Source organism: Cupressus sempervirens, chromosome 2, assembly GCF_028749045.1.
Source record: "Cupressus sempervirens isolate cs-2001-9-10 chromosome 2, ASM2874904v1, whole genome shotgun sequence".
In the NCBI taxonomy this organism is placed as follows: Eukaryota; Viridiplantae; Streptophyta; class Pinopsida; order Cupressales; family Cupressaceae; genus Cupressus; species Cupressus sempervirens.
The window spans coordinates 449978874-449999733 of NC_143119.1; the positions used below are offsets into that span (position 1 = coordinate 449978874).

General features: G+C 37.2%; 3 protein-coding genes across 5 annotated transcripts in view; 2 read left to right on the forward strand and 1 right to left on the reverse strand.

Annotated features, from left to right (window-relative positions):
• Positions 1-20860, forward strand: part of LOC149572995 (putative receptor-like protein kinase At1g49730) — a 94783-nt gene that overhangs the window by 9338 nt on the left and 64585 nt on the right. The gene's annotated exons all lie outside the window — the stretch shown is intronic.
• Positions 267-2626, reverse strand: LOC149572997 (uncharacterized). Its single transcript, XM_089812303.1, has 3 exons — positions 2486-2626; positions 768-1010; positions 267-629 (listed from the first exon to the last, which is right to left on the reverse strand). Exons 1-3 carry the CDS (start codon positions 2624-2626, stop codon positions 267-269), a joined length of 747 nt encoding a protein of 248 aa, XP_089668429.1.
• Positions 12586-15439, forward strand: LOC149572998 (uncharacterized). Of its 3 annotated transcripts, none has more exons than XM_089814141.1 (3): positions 12586-14088; positions 14211-14781; positions 14899-15439. In XM_089814141.1, exons 2-3 carry the CDS (start codon positions 14776-14778, stop codon positions 15283-15285), a joined length of 393 nt encoding a protein of 130 aa, XP_089670267.1. In that variant the 5' UTR covers positions 12586-14088; positions 14211-14775; the 3' UTR covers positions 15286-15439. The 3 variants fall into 2 exon arrangements, 2 of the variants coding, with proteins under 2 accessions (XP_089670267.1, XP_089670266.1); XM_089814140.1 differs by having other exon boundaries at positions 14211-14773.

Below are 20860 nucleotides of genomic sequence, written 5' to 3' on the forward strand. Positions count from 1 at the left end.
AAGTGCCCTCTTATACCTAGCAGCAACTTCAGGATCTCTATATGGTGCCACTCTACCAGGAATAGCAAGTATCTCACTGCTATAATATCTAGGAGAAAGTGCATATGCCAAGAGGTGTAAAGGTGTAGTCATCTTGTTCCAGCGATGTAGAACAATTTTCTCCACCTTAGTGTACAAGGTATTAGGATCCTGCTCTCTCCTCTGAATGACCTGGGATGTCAAATGATGTACATGTAAGTTATCTTGATGTAGTGTTAATAACTTAATTAAAATAAAAAATCAAAATCTCTCAATAGACAAGGATAAAGTATTGTATAAAAATTTAAACTTACTGATTTCATTCTTTCTAGCATAGAGTCCATGGCATCATATATGTTCCCCAAACAAGGCTCATCCGTGTCGGCATACCGAAGCATAGACATGATAGGCTCGGCGAGTTCTAATGCATATTCCGCCCTATTCCAAAAATTATCACTCAAGATCAAATCCTTTACAGTTTTGGCCTTTTCTATATCAGCTTGCTTCCATCCACCCCATTTGTTGCTAATAACCATTTGACCCAATGCCTCTTTCACCCTCACAAGTCGTCTAAGGACGATTGTGTGTGAAGCAAACCTTGTTTCAGCAACCTATTACCATGTTAATTCAAATTGTAAGTTAATATGATAAGTTGATAACACAAAAATTTAAGAATATGTATTAAATTTTGTAAAGTATGACACAAAAATTAAAATGATAAATGAAGCTAAATAAAGTTTAAAATTTACCTTCAATAATTCCAAGCGGGAGAAAGTTCTGAAAATTGCTTGTGACATATGGTGGTTTGTCACAAACATTTGGATCTGCTCACCCTCCTCATACACATTTTTCATCCATTCAATTTGGCTGCCCATTGTTTTCATCACCAAGTTCAAGGTGTGGACAGTGCATGGTGTCCAAAAGATATGCTCATATCGTGCTTCTACCAAAGCACCTGCAGCCTTACAAACTTTAGCATTGTCCCACGGACTCTATGGATTCAATGAAAGTTGGGCAATAAAATTTGCATCCTTTACTTGCCCTTCACAATCAACCGCCTTCAAAAACATTGCCCCCTTGGGGCAAACAGCAATCACATTTATTAATGGACGGTTTTTGCAATCTTTCCATCTATCAGAGACAATGCTCACCCCCGTTTGGATCCAAGAATCTCTTATTGGTTTGAGGAGGTTTTCTACATTCTTTCTCTCCTTATGCAATATGGTGGTTCTCAACTTTTCATATCCAGGGGATTGGTAACCATGAGGTGCATCATTTATTGCTTTCACCATCTCTCTCCAATAAGGGGATCTCACTAGATTGAATGAAACACCATTTGTAATGAGGCAACGCCCAACCTTTATGTCAGCAATTTCTCTCTTGTCATTTTCAAATGCCGTATCTAATGGGCCTCTCTTGCGAGATGCGGGTGTTTCTATTTCATCTTCATCCATAGATGGGGTAGGTAGGAAGGGATGTGGTTTACTAATTGTTTGAGAGGGTGGTGTTGGTGGTATTTGGTTTGACTTATCTTTTTTTGCCTTTGACACTAACCTATCAGCCTCTTCTTGTTCTTTTAACATGCCTGCTATTTGAGGAGCCGACAACCCTTTTTTACCTCCTTCTGGGGGGCCCTCACACATGGAAATCCCTTGACCTGGTGGACCTATCAAATGATGTTTAACCCGGAAATAGGAGCTTCTATATTGGTTTTGGCAAAAATTGCATTTCCATATATACCCTCCCCCACCAGCACATTGCTCAATTCTTGTTGTATACTTCCACAAAGGAGAGCCTTTATCAATTTTAAATCTTTGGGATCCCACCCGACCCACTGAACCCTGACTACTCATTCTTGGATTCTTGCAATCTATAAAAACAAATTAAAAAAAATATTTCAAAACTTATACAAAACTTGATAAAAATTTAGAACAATAAATATAAAAAATTTAAAAAACTAAAAACAAACTATGAAAGAAGCAAAAGGAAGGATCAAATGCATACCTGGAACATTCAACACTGATTATTTGAAGGATTTGAGACTCCACAAACAATCTCTACAACCTTCTCTTCAAACTTGCAAAATGGCCACACCAAAATGAGAGAGCAAAATGACAAAGCAAATGAGAGATTAGATGAATGAAATGCATCTAATAGGCCTTACTTTAGGGTTTGGCAAAAAAATTAATGAAAAAAACATAATTTTATTGCTTTTTTGGGCCACTTTTTGGCCCCACCTGCCGCGGGTCCGCCCGGATTCACTCGGGTCCGTGACCGGTCCGGGCAGGGTCCCCATTTTGGCCTGCGGGTCCTCCCGGGTCCGTGCAAGCACGGACTCGGGAGGACCCGCAGGCCAAAATGCGGACCCTGCCCGGACCCGGGCTCGGATCCGGACCCGAATGAATCCGGACCCGGACCCGAGCTCCAAGGTGCGAATTCGGTAACTTAGCTTTCATCACCTAATAACCTCCTTTTTAATAGCACGGACCCGGGAGGACCCGCAGGCCAAAATGCGGACCCTGCCCGGACCCGGGCTCGGATCCGGACCCGAATGAATCCGGACCCGGACCCGAGCTCCAAGGTGCGAATTCGGTAACTTAGCTTTCATCACCTAATAACCTCCTTTTTAATATTTAAAGGACTTAAAAATAATTTGCCTTGAGCTCCATTTAATTTATTTTAAAATATGTTATGCATTTGACTTAATTCTCTCTAATTCCCAAATTGAGGGACATTACACGTACTTATAGATGGATTTGTATTTATCATAATAATTTTTTATTTTATTTTGTGCAATTTGATTTGTGCTTCTTTAATTCCTGCTATCAATAGGTTTCACGATAATATGTTTGGCAGCTCTTCGGGATTGAATTTTCAGGGATTAGTAAGACGAGGAACTTTTGTGCTAAAAATAGAGGGTTGATTAGTTAATACATTGGTCAGGTCACAAAATCTGATAACCAATCTAGGAAACAACAAAAGCTCAGGGAACATTGGAAGTTTTGATGATACTTCAATGTCGGGGATCCTACATTGTTGAACATTTGGAAGTGGGATGTGCAGTGGAAGAGCTACATTATAAAGTCAACTAAACAAGGAATCTTGCATCTTTACCAAGGAATCCGACAAGTTAATCTTGGAGAAAAAGGAGATGATTCTCAACCACACAAAAGTGGACATGATGGAAGAAAAATAAATTCTCAAGGGTGTGGTGGAAAAGGACTAATGGTTTGTAGTTGATGTGGCAATGACGATGACGTTAAAATAATTTACAGTAGAGATATGGATATACAAAAAATAAGAAGAATGAACCAATTTGACATAGCTATGGGAAAGTACAATATTGACCACGTACTTTTGAACAAATTTTATTTGATTAGTTCCATTGTAATAACCGATAGCTTGGGGAGTCTTGTTTTTCAGAAGGATTGGATAGTTTGATCACTAGGATGAATTTATTTGATGGTTTCATTGAAGGACCAAAATCTTCTCTTTAAATGTTGAAGAGTTTTGAGGAAGCACTCTGAATGTCATAAAAAGTGGAAGTAGAATTGGGAAGGGAAGGATTGTGCTATGATTTGTCTAGTAAGTTTCATTCAAGGACCAAAATCTTCTCTTTAAATGTTGAAGAGTTTTGAGGAAGCACGCTGAATGGCATAAAAAGTGGAAGTAGAATTGCGAAGGGAAGGATCGCGCTATGATTTGTATAGTAAGTTTAGAGACCAAGCTGGAAAATCAATCTAGATGATTCCAATCTCAAAACCATCTACACAGTTCAAGACAAAGAAATGGTCAAGGTTGTGGAGGAAGAGTGGATCAATAATAAATCTTCTCTTTAAATGTTGAAGAGTCTTGAGGAAGCACTCTGAATGGCATAAAAAGTGGAAGTAGAATTGCGAAGGGAAGGATCGCGGTGTGACTTGTATATTAAGTTTAGAGACTAAGCTGGAAAATCAATCCAGAGGATTCCAATCTCAAAACCATGTGCACAGTTTAAGACAATGAAATGGTCAAGGTTGTGGAGGAAGAGAATCAATAATAAATAGTTGATGTAGCAGTGATAATGACCTTTAAATTATGGGAATTTGCAATAGACATATGTACATATAATAAGCAAGGAAAGCAAGGAAATGGTTGAAGAAGAAAAATTAGTTTGTGAAGCCGACTACAAGGAGAGTCTTATGCTACAAAGAAGATGCAGCTTGTAAGAGAAAGAGGGAGAGATGATTTTAATTGGAACTTGAGTGAAGAGACTCAATACTTGTCCACTAGGATAAATTGATTGAGAAGCATGCTGCAAGCTACTTATGCAGTCATTTTAGTTATTCTAGAAGTGGTTCAAAGAAACAACACATAATAAAGAAAAGAAGGCAAATATCAATGAATAGATTAAAAGTAAGTTAAAGATGTGGCATATGAGGAAGAAATTTGTATATGAGGGAAGAACGTATTGTAGGTTGATCAAGGGGTTCAAGTGTTTTCAACTAGGATAGATTGATGCAGGGACATGTTGCAATCCACTATCAGTCATTTGGTTAGTCTTAAAGATAAACATGCAAGAGTCAATAATAATAGTTTAAGAGTGCAACAATTTGCATGTAGTGTGTTTTAGAGATTAAGAGTGTACTAGCGTTCACAAAGTAAGAAATGCATGTGCATTCTTTTATATAAGAAGGTGAGGTAATATTTTAAGTTAGGGTGTAACTTAAAATTGGGTGTAGAAAGAAGTTCCAAAAAAATCTATCTTGTAGATATGTGTTTCATGGATGAATTTAAATTACTGTATTGAATTTGATTTATGCTTCTTTAATTTCGACTATCAGTAAATATCATTATAGCATCAAGAAATATTACAATAATTACATCAAAGACCATCAATTTAGGTTAGATGTTGGTAATAAACATTATGTCAAGGAATGTAGGTAGAGAGGATTCAAACAAGAATCTTGGGTGGATTTAGTAATGTATTAGCTCTTCTTATTGTGGGATTTGGTTGTGAACTCTCCACACCCTAGGATGAGCTACAAACCAAGAATAACCTTCTACAAGAGAGAAAATGGCGAGAATAACATGCTTGATTATACATGGTTGAATGATTGATTGAATATATAAGGTCTTTCTTATAAAAACAAGGTAGAGGGGGGATTGAGACAAAGACTGTGATACATGTCTTATAAAAACAAGGTAGAGGGTTGGGATGAATTTATTTTATTGTATTGAATTTGATTTATGCTTCTTTAATTTTGACTATCAGTAAATATCATTATAGCATCAAGAAATATTACAATAATTGCATCAAAGAATATCAATTTAGGTTGGATGTTGGTAGGAAACATTATGTCAAGGAATGTAGGTATAGAGGATTGAAACACAAATCTTGGGTGGATTCAGTCATGTATAACATTTCTTACTGTACGATTTGGTTATGAACTCTCCACACCCTAGGATGAGCTACAAACCAAGAATAACCTTCACAAGAGAGAAAATGGTGAGAATAGCATGCTTGATTTTACATGGTTGAATGATTGATTAAATATATAAGGTCTTTCTTATAAAAACAATGTAGAGGTGTGGGAGTAAGACTAAGACATGTGTCTTAATCCTATGATATGAGACAACTAACTTGACAATTATTAAATGAATTAGGCAACAAATATTAAATGAATGACATGAGATAAGACCTTATGACAACTAAGATATTTTAGGAAGATTCCTTTGGACCTAAGTTAATGTATGTGTATAGGTCTCCATTATGGAATGAGCTAGGTATAAAACAATGCAATCTCTCATAAATAGAGAAAACGTGACAGTTGGTATCAAGTCTATTAACGATCGCAATGGTGGAGGCGTAGTTTGGGTACAGTTTGTGTAGACCTAAGGTTGACGCGCACGAGTTGTTTGCCAATGCCACATGAGTTGTTTGCCAATGCCACACGGGTGAAAACTCTGACCTCGTGATAGTTGGACAAACTCATAATAGTTCAGGTACCAACTGTCACAGGGGAGTTTGCTCCCGTGCAGTATTGCCCTTGCAACTAGACTAACACCTTAGTTTACAGCACAGACTACACCTACACCCAAATTACGCGGAAATAAATACAACCCAGATTGCAATTCATACACTAAGCCATTGGAACAACCATTCAAGATTAACAGATTAAGACAGCAACAAAGATGGGGCAACTTAGATTCATCATTCATAAAAGATTTCAATCACTTACAATATGCCATCTAACTTTTCTAGTCGGATTACACCGAAAGTGCTTGCGGTCTCAAGTTACAGCCCAAGTAGACATCTTGCCAAATTTCACAGACTGAACCTTGCAACCCATCTATTCGATATTGCCTTAATGTAAACAAAATACTACAGACGTTCAAGAAAGCAAACTATCCTAGTAGCCAAATTACATCATTCCTTCTCGACACAACTCTTTGTCTAAATCGCCTAGTTGTCCAGACTAAGTAGCAAAATCCGAGGCGTCTTGGAAGGTCTTCAAAGATCCGATTTGTAAGCTAACAATTGGCAACTGAATTTCGGCGATCTGTGGCTACTTGGCTTACTCAGCTTCACCAATGAATACTTTACTCAACTGTTAATCATGCCGCACAACTCGGGTGAACTGAGTGTGCTTCTTCCAAGCAATCTCAAACCATCCGATCATAATCCATGTGTCGCAATCTGATCCCAAACCTCAACATACCATTCGATTTCGTGCGATCCAAGTGTGCTTTCTCATGGAGCATTTCGCCTCCAAAGAAACACACTTCCTTATCAAGCTCAACAGAGGAGTGTAGAAGGTGAATCCTCCTTATGCTACCATTTTCTAACATAGGCAACTTGATTTGAAATTTTAAAACTCAGCCTCATTTCGAGCACACTACATTCTCCCCCACTTAAACTAGGCGACATCCCGATGCCAATGCACCCTTGCTCCATAGGCTGCACAGAAGACCAAGTGTTCACTTTACTCATGCCGATCATAATTCCTCCTAGTGATACAACCGGTTGTTTGCTAAGAAAGAGAAGTGTTGTTATGCACAACAAGAGGTAAATTGCTTGGGACATGTGGGATATGGCACGATTCGATCGGAGTCAAATAAACTACAAGCTATTTTGGATTATGTGCATGAGGTGCAATAGTTCCTAGGTTTGGCCAATTACTATAGGTATTTTGTACAAGGGTATTCTAAGCTGACAAGACCTATCACAGACCTGCTTAGGAAAGATAGAGGATGGCATTGGGGCTAGAAGCAACAAGAGTCGTTTGAACTACTCAAGGAGAGATTGACTTTTGAACTAGTTCTGTCATTGCCTAAGTATGGCGAACCTTTTGAAGTGCAAATAGATGCATCATATTTTGCACTTGGTGGAGTCCTTATGTAGAATGGTCACCTTGTGGCTTATGAATCAAGAAAGTTGAATGACAGAGAAAGAAATTACCTTGCACACATGAAGGAGATGACGACCATCATTCATTGTCTTAGAATGTGGCATCATTACTTGCTCGGTGTGCCTTTTGTTGTTAAGATTGACAATGTGAGCTTGACATATTTCAAAACCCAAGCGAAGTTGACACCAAAGTAGGCTAGATGGAAGGAGTTCATGGCGGAATTTGATTTTGAATTGGTCTACAATCCTGGCCGACACAACGTTGTTGTAGACGCACTTAGTCGAAAGATTGAATTGGGTGTTGTGGCCGAGGTAGTAGATGAGCAACAACTTGGAAGTCGAATTGAGTTGAATGAAGATATGTTAGGCTAGATCAAGGAAGGTCTTGAAGCCGACACTCAAGGTCACCAGATAATGCTTCAAGTTCGTGCAAGGCAAACAAGGAGGTTCAATATTGTCAGTGACATTCTATACTTTGTAGGAAACATAGTGTACATTCCTAAATGGAAACAGCTAAGGAGAGAGTTATTGCAGGAGTGTCATGATTCTGCCTGAGCTGGACATCTAGGGCAGCATAGGACACTTGCTCTGCTAGAATGTGGATTCTTTTGGTTGAAGATGCAGAATGATGTAGAGCAGTACGTGAAGACGTGCCTTGTTTGCCAACAAGATAAACCAGTGTCATTGTTACCTGGAGGTTTGCTGCAACCATTGTTGGTTCCTGTTCGACCTCGGGCGAGCGTCTCCCTTGACTTCATTACCCAGTTACCCCCTATTGATGGGTTTGACAACATCATGGTGGTAGTAGATCGATTCACGAAGTATGGAACCTTCATTCCATGTAAGTATCCCTGTACTGCCGAGGTAGCAGCTCATCTATTTTTCCGCAATGTGGTGAAATTATGGGGAGTGCCTCTTAACATGATTAGTGACAGATATCCTAGGTTTACTTCTAAGTTTTGGACGAAGCTGTTCAGACTGGTTGGAACTCGGTTGCTAATGAGCACGAGTTACCATCCTCAAACGAATGGATAGACCGAAAGGGTTAATGCTCTGCTAGAGGATTATTTGAGGCATTTTTGAATGGAGATCAAAAAAATTGGCTGGTGTTGTTGGAAATTGCCCAGTTCAATTACAATCTTCAGAAAAGTGGTTTGAACCAGTACTCATTTTTTGAGTTAGCAACTGGTCAATAGCCTTTGTCTCCACATACTTTGCTTAGCGGGTATCAAGGGAGTGATGCTACTGTGGTGGATGTGGTAAAAATGTGGAATGATCAGGTTGATTCAACAAGGTATCACCTCACATTGGCTAGTGACTGAATAAAGAAGTTTGCGGATCGCAGGAGGCGAGAACTAGAGTTCAACATTGGTAATAAGGTTTTGTTGAGAATGAATCCAGACCAATTCAAGGCTCCTTGAAGCATCAACTCATCCTTGGTGCGTCATTGGGATGGATTGTTGAGGTGCTCGCCATAGTGGGTAAAATGGACTATAAACTGAACCTACCTCTGCATTTGAAAGTTCATCCTGTCTTTCACATTTCTCAGCTAAGGCCTCATGAAGCCGACCTGGACGATCTTGCTTAGAACATTCCAAAGCGTGGACCAGCAAATGTGGTAGATAACCCAACTTGCCGAGTGAAGGAAATTGTTGGCACAAGAGTGCGTGGGATTGGCAAGAAAGCGGTGAGAGAATTTTTGGTGTTTTGGGAGGATGCAGAAGAAAATCCGATATGGGAGAAATCGAAGATCTCAAGGCGTGATGAGGAGAAGGTCATGGAATTTCTCATTGGGAGGAATTTTGATCAGCATGAGTAGAGTGAACACTTGGTCTTTTGTGCAACCTATGGAGCATGTAATGTCCCCTTTTTAGCATTCATAGCATGATGTTGTCGTTAGCCTATTTCCCCACGGTCCCGTAGGCTAACCAGGACATTAAAGGGGCTTAGAGGCTATTTGGCCTAGATAGTTTCAGTTGCAGGTCTTTCTGAGGGGTTTTGAGGCAACTTTGGGCATACTTACTATTTATAGTAAGTCATCTTGGGCATGGGTGGACATCCAGTGGTAGCGGTATGTCAATGGTAATTGTTTAAAATCGGCAAGAAGATTTGTTTATCATTGATAAAATTTGTTTTGCATCGATAAAGCTATTTTATAAAGTTAAATTTAAATATTTAACTTTATTAATGCATAGACTATAGTTTGTGGGAAATATTTAAATTAAAAGAGTCCCCTTTATTTTATAACACATTGGAGATATAAGTTACATAAAGGGAGTTATGTTTTATCCCACATTGAGAAAACGAAGGATGGAGCTCTTGTAAGAACACTATAAAAGAAATGGAAGAGCTTCTTTTAAGCATGCTTGGGAAAATCAAAGAAATTGGAAAATTTTCTGGAGATCATGTCTCAATAGTTTGAAGGACGAAATCCCTTCAAGTTGAAAATCTTGACGCCATTGAAAGATATGGTCTTGAGATTCAATAGGGTAGCAGTCTGAAAAAAGCAGATATGAAAAAGAAGCTCGAAAAAGCGGAACCGAAAAAGCAAGCCGAAAAAGCGGAACCGAAAAAATAGGCCGAAAAAGCAGTCCGAAAAAGCAGTTCGAAAAAGCAAATCGGAAAAGCAAAATAGAAGGGGCAGCATTGAAGGAAATTATTACAGCCATCTACAACCAGGTTCCTTTATTAGTATTGTTTTTTTAGGGTGTTATAAGTTTCAACTGTAAGTGTGCATTATACTAGCATTATCATTTTGTAATCCATGCAAATGCCAAAGTCTTGGCCATATTTCATGAGCATTGTATTTTTTCATTGCAATTAAGAAGATAATAGTTGCTGGTGTCATTTAAGCAATTTAATATCATTATTTATCAGCGAGTTAGTTTGCATACCAACTGTTTGTAAAAATGCCAGTTGGCTGTAGATGTTCATTTCTCATGCTTAGATCATATATATGCACTGAATATTGTCAAAATTAGTAGCACACTCATGTTAGGTCATTGTGTAGTCCATTATAGTCTTCTAGCACAAGATTCTCATTGATGCAAAATTGTAAAAAGAGTCATTTAAAGCCAACTGAAATACTATATGTCATACATCCCTTGCATGTGAATTGTTTGATGAAATTCCTTGAGCCTTCATCAGCATTTTTTTGAGAGCAGATTTGAGGAGGGTTATTACAGTGGTATCAGAGCTTGCTTGCAAAGTGTTTGACGAAATGTCAAACAACTGAAGTATAAAAATTTTTGGTGTTTGAAGAAGTTATAACCTATTGGGGTTATTACAGAGCAAGGGTGCACCGGTGTCGAGACATCACCTATTTTAAGTGGGGGAGAATGTAGTGTGCTCGAAATGAGGCCGAGTTTTAAAATTTCAAATTGGGTTGCGTATGTTGGAAAACAGTAGCACAAGGACAATTCACCTTCTACACTTCTGTGCTGAGCTTGATAAGAAAGTGTGTTTCTTTGGAGGTGAAATGCTCCATGAGAAAGCACACTTGGATCGCACAAAATCAAACGGTTTGCCGAGGTTTGGGATCGGATCTAAGATGGTTTGAGATCGCTTGGAAGAAGCGCACTTAGTTCACCCAAGTTGTGCAGCATGATTAACGACCGAGTAAGGTATTCATCGGTGAATCCGAGTAGCCACGGATCACCAAAGTTTAGTTGCTAGTTGTTAGCCGACAAATCGAATCTTTGAAGATCTGCCAAGACGCCTCAGATTCTACTACTTAGTTTGGATGGCTAGGCGATTTAGACAAAGCGTTGTGTCGAGAAGGAATGATGTAATTTGGCTGCTAGGATAGTTTTCTTTCTTGAATGTCTGTAGTGTTGTGTTTACGTTAAGGCAATATTGGATAGATGGGTTGCAAGGTTCAGTTTGTGAAACTTGGCAAGATGTCTACTTGGGTTGTAACTTGAGACTGCAAGCACTTTTGGTGTAGTCCGACTTGCGAAGTTAGATGACATATTTGTAAGTGATTGAAATCTTTTATGAATGATGAATCTTAGTTGCCTTATCTTTGTTGTCGTCTTAATCTTGAATCTTGAATGCTTGTTCCAATGGCTTAGTGTATAAATTGCAATCTGGATTGTGTTTATTTTTGCGTAATTTGGGTGTAGGTGTAGTTTGTGTTGTAAACTAAGATGTTAGTCTAGTTGCAAGGGCAGTACCACATGGGGGCAAACTCTAACCTCGTGACAGTATTAAGAATTCCATGATACCTCCAAGGAATACAACCATCATGAATATACAACCTTCATTATTTTGTTTAATTAATTCTTTCATTCACACTTAGTGCCTTATTAAAATAATACTCTATTTTATAATTATTCCCACTTGCTTAATTAGTAAGATGTTTTTATAGTGATGTTATTATTTTAACTAATAATAATATTTAAATCTCATTATTAAAATGCAACTTCTAAATTTATAAATGTTAAATAAAATAATTATAATTATGCCAAATTTAGCTTTAGCAATTAGGCAAGAGCCTACAACACAACGGTAGATTGTGAGCCTCTTATTTGGGAGGTTATGGGTTCGACTCTACACAAACCTTATAAATAATAATAATTAATTACGATACATAATAATAATTAGCCTTGGCTTCGGCCTCTTAGCCATCAATTTTTTTTTATAGCTTTAGCAATTTTAATCTAAGTTGCCGGATTCAGACCTTGGAGCTCGGGTTTGGGTCCGGATTTGAGCCTGGGTCCGCGATGGGTCCGGGTGAATTCGGGCGAACCTGAAAAAAGTGGCCCAAAAAAGCATTAAAAATATGTTTTTAAAATTTTTTTTTTTGCCAAACCCTAAAGTAAGGCCTATTAGATGCATTTCATTCATCTAATCTCCCATTTGCTTTGTCATTGTGCTCTCTCATTTTGGTGTGGCCATTTTGCAAGTTTGAAGAGAAGGTTGTAGAGATTGTTTGTGGAGTCTCAAATCCTTCAAATAATTAGTGCTGAGTGTTCCAAGTATGCATTTGATCCTTCCTTTTGCTTCTTTCATAGTTTGTTTTTAGTTTTTTTTAATATTTATTGTTCTAAATTTTTATCAAGTTTTGAATTTTTTTTAAAATTTGTTTTTATAGATTGCAAGAATCCAAGAATGAGTAGTCAGGGTTTAGTGGGTGAGGTGGGATCCCAAAGATTTAAAATTGATAAAGGCTCTCCTTTGTGGAAGTATACAACAAGAATTGAGCAATGTGCTGGTGGGGGAGGGTATATATGGGAATGCAATTTTTGCCAAAACCAATATAGAAGCTCCTATTACCGGGTTAAACATCATTTGATAGGTCCAACAGGTCAAGGGATTTCCATGTGTGAGGGGCCCCCAGAAGCAGGTAAAAAAGGGTTGCTGGCTCCTCAAATAGCAGGCATGTTAAAAGAACAAGAAGAGGCTGATAGGTTAGTGTCAAAGGCAAAAAAAGATAAGTGAAAGCAAAAACCACCAACACCACCCTCTCAAACAATCACTAAACCACATCCCTTCCTACCTACCCCATCTATGGATGAAGATGAAATAGAAACACCCGCATCCCGCAAGAGAGGCCCATTAGATACGGCATTTGAAAATGACAAGAGAGAAATTGCTGACATAAAGATTGGGTGTTGCCTCATTACAAATAGTGTTTCATTCAATCTAGTGAGATCCCCTTATTGGAGAGAGATGGTGAAAGCAATAAATGATGCACCTCATGGTTACCAATCCCTTGGATATGAAAAGTTGAGAACCACCATATTGCATAAGGAGAGAAAGAATGTAGAAAACCTCCTCAAACCAATAAGAGATTCTTGGATCCAAATGGGGGTGAGCATTGTCTCTGATGGATGGAAAGATTGCAAAAACCGTCCATTAATAAATGTGATTGCTGTTTGCCCCAAGGGGGCAATGTTTTTGAAGGCGGTTGATTGTGAAGGGCAAGTAAAGGATGCAAATTTTATTGCTCAACTTCTGATTGAATCCATAGAGTCCGTGGGAGCTGACAATGTTGTCCAAGTAATAAGGACAATGCTAAAGTTTGTAAGGCTGCAGGTGCTTTGGTAGAAGCACGATATGAGCATATCTTTTGGACACCATGCACTGTCCACACCTTGAACTTTTTGATGGAAACAATGGGCAGCCAAATTGAATGGATGAAAAATGTGTATGAGGAGGGTGAGTAGATCCAAATGTTTGTGACAAACCACCATATGTCACAAGCAATTTTAAGAACTTTCTCCCGCTTGGAATTATTGAAGGTAAATTTTAAACTTTATTTAGCTTCATTTATCATTTTAATTTTTGTGTCATACTTTACAAAATTTAATACATATTCTTAAATTTTTGTGTTATCAACTTATCATATTAACTTACAATTTGAATTAACATGGTAATAGGTTGCTGAAACAAGGTTTGCTTCACACACAATCGTCCTTAGACGACTTGTGAGGGTGAAAGAGACATTGGGTCAAATGGTTATTAGCAACAAATGGGATGGATGGAAGCAAGCTGATACAGAAAAGGCCAAAACTGTAAAGGATTTGATCTTGAGTGATGATTTTTGGAATAGGGTGGAATATGCATTAGAACTCACCGAGCCCATCATGTCTATGCTTCGGTATGTCGACACGGATGAGCCTTGTTTGGGGAACATATATGATGCCATGGACTCCATGCTAGAAAGAATGAAATCAGTAAGTTTAAATTTTTATACAATACTTTATCCTTGTTTATTGAGAGATTTTGATTTTTGATTTTAATTAAGTTATTAACACTACATCAAGATAACTTACATGTACATCATTTGACATCCCAGGTCATTCAGAGGAGAGAGCAGGATCCTGATACCTTGTACACTAAGGTGGAGAAAATTGTTCTACATCGTTGGAACAAGATGACTACACCTTTACACCTCCTGGCATATGCACTTTCTCCTAGATATTATAGTAGTGAGATACTTGCTATTCCTGGTAGAGTGGCACCATATAGAGGAGAGAGCAGGATCCTGATACCTTGTACACTAAGGTGGAGAAAATTGTTCTACATCGTCGGAACAAAATGACTACACCTTTACACCTCCTGGCATATGCACTTTCTCCTAGATATTATAGTAGTGAGATACTTGCTATTCCTGGTAGAGTGGCACCATATAGAGATCCTGAAGTTGCTGCTGGGTATAAGAGGGCACTTAACAGGCTCTTTAGTGATCCTGATGTGGCATCAAATGTTAGGAGAGAGTTTGTTGATTTTGTCTGAGGCAAAAATGCAGAACCTGATGCAATCAATGACCAAAGTAGATTGGATGCCATTGGATGGTGGTACTTACATGGGGAAAGTTACATGTACCTCCAACCTCTTGCTATTAAGATCTTGTCACAAGTATGTATGTAAGTTTTTTTCCTTTTCTTATAGCCACTTAGCTTGTCGAATTAGCACTCTTAAATTCCTATTGTATTGTAAAATTACTTAGCTAATTTTTTAAAATTTGTTGGTTGTCTCTCTAGGTTGCGAGCTCTTTTGCTGCTGAGCGTAATTGGAGTACATACTCCTTTATCCACTCAGTGAAACGTAATCGGTTGGGTTCGAAGAAAGCAGAGGACTTGGTACTTATTCACAACAACTGGCGCCTCCTATCACGCAAGGATCCAGGATATAAGAAGGGACCAGAGAAGTTGTGGGATGTACTACCTGAGACTTCTGACTTGGATATGACTATCCAAGATATATCTAGAATTGCCTTGCTAGATGTTGAGGAGGACGAGGAGGAGGATGTGGCTGCATCTGGGGCTAGTGGAACCGGTTTGGATTCCAATGATGAGGAAAATGTCAATGATATAGATGAGGATGAAGCCATTGATCCCTCATATTTTGATGACCCATTTGACCCTTGAAGGGCATTTGCATATTTGATAAACTATGTTTAAACATTTGTCATTGACTCATTGAATCATTTATGATTTATCACCATGTTTCACAGTTTCAAACTTTATTAAGTCATAATTTATTATCTATCAATCTGATGAAGTGCTTTATGTTTTGAAATTCCATTTTGCATTTTAGTAATTCAATGTATGATTTTATTTACAACATTAGCATAGATTAATGAGTGAGTATTTAATGTTTATCTTTGACATTTGGCATTGATCAATAATCAAGTAACATTGATATATTCATACTATGGAATGACTTAGTTTTACTTTCACAACTATGTGAGTTTTTATTTATTTTTGCATATATATATATATATATATATATATATATATATATATATATATATATATATATATATATATATATATATATGTACTCACGAACCCACCCACGAACCCAAATGGGGAAAAAAAAAATTTGCCCGAACCTCGAACCCGAATCGGCAACTTAGATTTTAATTGCTATTAGTTTCAAGATTAGACTTTTAATTAAACCTTTTAAATTTAACTCTTTTATTTAAATTAACTTCCAATTAACTAGATATAATAATATTTCCTCCTAAAAATTCTAATAAATTAATTCCCTTGGCTGCCTTATTACACTTGAAGTCACAAAATGCACCACATACTCAATAAGAAAATCGACTAAAAGACAATATAAAAATTAAACTCAAAGCTTAAGTTCTCGAATTAATGTCACCTAGACGAATTCAAAAGGGTTTGATACTTGTCCTTCACCATAGGACAAAATAGGCTTGGGTTTAGGAAAAATACGCTGCCTTATTACACTTGAAGTCACAAAGTGCACCACATACTCAATAAGAAAACTCGACTAAAAGATAGTATAAAAATTAAACTCAAAGCTTGTAAGTTCTCGAATTGATGTCACCTGGATGAATTCAAAAGGGTTTGATGCTTGTCCTTCACCACAGGACAAAATAGGCTCGGGTTTAGGATTTCGACTTGAAAACTATCTCCCCTTTTTTACCACTGAGATACTACGATAGGGCACACTCATCCTGGTAATTTAACGAAGTCGATGCTCGGTACTTGCAACCTTTATAAATACCGAGCATGTACATATGCATATATATCTAAACTAAACATGCAATGGTGGAGAGTAGTCAATCATGTAGATCTCGACTCGCAGGTGATTACGATTCCCTCCCTCAACCACATCAGACATGTCAATCATAAAATAAAACATACATGCACACCATACACATGCTAGTATGGGGTAAGTAGCCAGAATCTATATATAAGCATCATCATGAAAATAGCTGTGATCATTATATAAAAGTATTCAAATAACATCCTCAAGGGAGCAACTATGAACCACAATAACACATGAAATGTCTCAAGTACGAAGTAGCTCATCAAATATATGATCAGATCATGAAGATAATATCAACCAACTAGGTAACCAAGTACCACAAAATCAAATAACGTAACATGAAAATTGGCCTAAAAGCGTTCGACAATATAACTATAAACAAATTGGGGTAGGCACTACACGATGTACCTGATATGTCAATATGCTTGAACAATCACAGGGTGCTACCATATCTGATATATGCAACAAAGATGGTGATGATGAAATCGCTAGGCCTAATTTGAATATATGTTCTTGCATTGATAGTGGTGTTGTCTCTGATGTATATTTTAGATGCCTGCAACTGGATTTACCAATAAGGCAAGTGCTTGATTTGAGTAGATCCAAAGAGGATGAAATATGATAAATAAAAGTTTGAATGATTCCTCAAGTGAGTCGAACTCTAGTGTATGTGATGGGAAGGGTTGCATTCTAAACACACGTCTAATGTCTTTCCATCATGGTGCCTCCTAATACTCAACCTCACCTTTTAGTAGTTTATGCATGCTACCAATACGATTCTCAATCATTGTGTTGCTAGAACATTCCATTACTTAGCATCACGCTTCGATAACGAATCTTTTGCTGGTTATAAGCAATATTAATGGATTGATTAGCAATTGAGACTTTAATATCTTTACTTCATACAATTACACTTTTACCAATCACTGATGAAGGGGATTGTGGTTCCTTGAAACATTGCTGATTAATCTCCATTGCCATTAGTGCTTTATACCCATTGATAATTTTGATCATATATATCTTTGACTGGTCTTAGTGAGAGTTAGCTACTCATATCAATTTTCAAGCTCTTCTAAGTTTATTTAGTTGATGGATACTTATTTTCTTTTGTTATAGTGACCATTTGTTTTCACTCGACCATGTATATGAAGGTGTTCACTATGTATAATCATATCTTCATATTGACTTGTTCTTTAAAAGTTGGTTGTAAAATAATGGTTGACTATTGCCCGTAGTTTGTTCATCATTCTTATTTCCATCATAATATATCACTACCTTTTCCATAGTTCTTCTACGATGCTTGGCACTTTTGATACTTGTGATATACTTGATTGACTGTAGATAATCTCCATGCTGATTGTTGTGGTCTTTGGCGAGTTCTTATTGTTAATCCATGTTCTACTAGTAAACAATTATTAGTGCTAGAGTTTAGAGCATCACATGGTCTCCAATACCAATTAATTTCAATCCTCGTGTCATCACATTATAATAGGAATTATTATTGGTGACTTATTCTTGAGTGCCAATCTATATTTACATGAACTAATGGTGAATGATACATATATTTTAGGCATAGGCTCCATAATTGACTCTTGTATGCTTGTTACCTTTACTAATAAGTTTAAATCTTTAATGTAAACTTATTTAATTGTTTATTGACTTTAATTGTCTCTAGGTCTAGAATGGGGACATTACAATCTCCCCCGCTTGGAAAATGCTTGCCCATAATCATTCTTATGATGATTCCTAGATCCCAACTACATATATAGAATGATTCAACATGCATCCATTGCTTCATGTTGATGTTGTTGAACTCATTATGCAATTCATTCATCATGTAGATTTCTAGTTTCCAAAGGTTAGAGCACCAACGACCTTGAATGTAGTTAGGTCAATTATCTAGAATCGTGAACTTGTAATGCTTGTCCATAATTGGGTCATCAATATTGCATGGATTCTTTATATGGAAGTCTTTTGATAATCTTAAAGCTATATCCATCAACCGTTGAGCTCCAATTGAAAATTAATGTCCAAATCATCCTCATAAGTATACCCTCATGTTGCCGCTGTACCTCACTAATCTTGATAAGCTAATTCTTGTGCCCAAATTGTAGATGCCTCTTTGGAATACTTAAGGAGTGTTTAGTTTTATAACCCAAGGACTCAACAAGGTTCAACTATAAAGTCAAACTCTTGGCTCCTTTCCTTAAGGATTCAAAAGGATAACTCCAATGGTTCCCACTTATCATGATCATGAATGATCGAGGATGTTGGTAGGAATCATTTTATCTTGTGATGGAGGTAGGATTCTAAATAATTAGTCTCCATGAACTTAGAGATGTTACCATGTCCAATTGTTCTCCTATTGTTCTCACCTTAGTTGGAAGATAATGGTAGTGATAACTGTTTTGCATAAGATATCTTGCTATCAAGCTGAAGCATTTGTTTCTTGATTGTTTCCTATATAGAAGGATTCCTTTCTGAACTTCATCCCTTTGTAGTTTGTATGGAGAATGTTTAGAATCAATACTATTAGAGGGTTTGATACTTTATTCCAAACTATTTTCATTGCTTCCTTGATTTAAGATGCACTAGGATCCCAAAATTTGTCTTAATTTTCTTCTTTGTGTGGTTTCAAAATATCCACTTCATTTACTTCAAAGAGTGATGTTTAAATAGGTTGTCAAAGCTTTGAACCTTACTTTATTCCTAATCTAAGTTAATTGTATAATATGGTACCATCTTTTTTAGTGTTTTTTGCTTTCTTTGGTTGTGGTGGTGCCACTTCAAAATTGTCTTTGGCTAAACATGTTTCACTAAGGTTCATGCTAGGTTTCAAATTGTAGTTTTGTTGCGGCTTCTCTACTAAAAAATTGTAAATTGCCTTGTGTACTTTCACTTTACATGCTAGTCTATTTTTTAACCGTTTGAAAAGTGCAATTTGTTACTTGTCTGTTTTGTGTTTGAAGTTGGCTTTGTTTCATAAGTTAGTTGTCCCTTCATTATAACTCAAGGTGGAGGTTTTAGATTGGCCCGTGCTATTCACTAAAAAGGGAAAATTCCTATTCGGTCACCATTTTGATCAACCTTACCACTTGAAAGTTGTGACACCTTGTTGTCTTCCTCTTGGACACGTTTCCCTGAGAGATTTTCCATCTTAGGTAAGATACTCTAATAGAGACACTACTTGTAATGTCCCCATTTTTGAAGTTTAGCAGATTTGATGGATTCAGTCTATTATTGGGTCCTTGTAGGCTGATATTGGTGTTTAGGGGACCTTTTTGTGGAGTTATTAGACTTTCTAGTGGCCTATGGTGAGTTTGGCTCCATTTTGAGGGACTTATTATTTATAGTAAGTCAACAACTGGCTCCAATGAGCTCAAACGAGTTAGAGGAGTTGAGTGAAGCTCTTAGTTTTTATTTCTAGCTTCTGGTTTGGGCCCCAAGAATCTTAGAGGGAGCATCTTGGGTACAAGAAACAATGTCCTTGTGTGTCAGAATATCATAATATGGTTGAAAAGGTCATGTTTAGAGCCAAAGGGTATTAATACACTATATTATTCAATTATGTGCCTAAGTACAAAGAAAAGGTGCTTTTAAGTGAAAGGTGTCTTGAAGAAGCCATCTTTATTTATTATAAAAGAAATGCTTTGTGAGAAGGGAATTCATTCTTGTCAATTGTTTTTGATATTTTCTTGTAAGGGTTTGAAGTGTGAATTCTTGAGGACTGATTCCTCTTGATTCCTGTATCAATTTTCTGCTATTGTATAGCAAGTTGGTTTGACATTCTGAGTCTGAGTTTTGCACTCAATTCATTGCTGAGGTATAGCGAATTGAATTGTACTGTTGTTACTGACTTGAAAGATTGCAAGTTTGGTATATAACATATCAGTACGTCTCCTCATATTTGGACGCCATCATACCTGAATTTTGGGTGTCTATTATCTCTGTATTTGGGCATTGTCACATCTGCTATCAATTTACAGCAGGGCGACATTCATTTTGTGTTAGGCATTTGCTATCTTGGAGCAGTGATCATTTTTCCTTGAAGTTGTGAACATTGGTAAGGGCTGTGATAAAGGTTTTCATAGCTGCGATCTGCTCTTTGCTAAGACTTGGACATGGGAGTTAAGGAGTTTGATTGCTATATATGTTTGCTGCTGCAAATTGAACAACTCAACAGTTATCAGGTTCCTTACATTTGAATGTAATTTCATTGAGAAAATAACCAATTAAATTGTTGCATTCAGTTGTCGGTTAATTGTAGTTGTGGGTTAGAGCATAGCTATTAGTTGCAATTTATTTCAGTATTACTTATATTCTGAAAAAAATTCAAAAGCATATATCTTTGAGAAATTGCAAAACCAAACACAAAAAATACATTTCTACTGACATTGCTAGTGTGAGCCAGTTGGGTTCTTT

What these genes read in the sequence shown, in the direction of transcription:
- LOC149572998 (XM_089814140.1), top strand. Translation starts at nt 14,735, where the DNA reads ATGTACCTCCAACCTCTTGCTATTAAGATCTTGTCACAA. An exon ending in CTATTAAGATCTTGTCACAA is followed by an intron (nt 14,774 to 14,898) that starts GTATGTATGTAA and finishes TTGTCTCTCTAG; the next exon opens with GTTGCGAGCTCTTTTGCTGC.
- LOC149572997 (XM_089812303.1), bottom strand. Translation starts at nt 2,626, where the DNA reads ATGAAAGCTAAGTTACCGAATTCGCACCTTGGAGCTCGGGTCCGGGTC. An exon ending in TCCGTGCTATTAAAAAGGAG is followed by an intron (nt 1,011 to 2,485) that starts GTTATTAGGTGA and finishes TTGAATCCATAG; the next exon opens with AGTCCGTGGGACAATGCTAA. An exon ending in CCCGCTTGGAATTATTGAAG is followed by an intron (nt 630 to 767) that starts GTAAATTTTAAA and finishes ACATGGTAATAG; the next exon opens with GTTGCTGAAACAAGGTTTGC.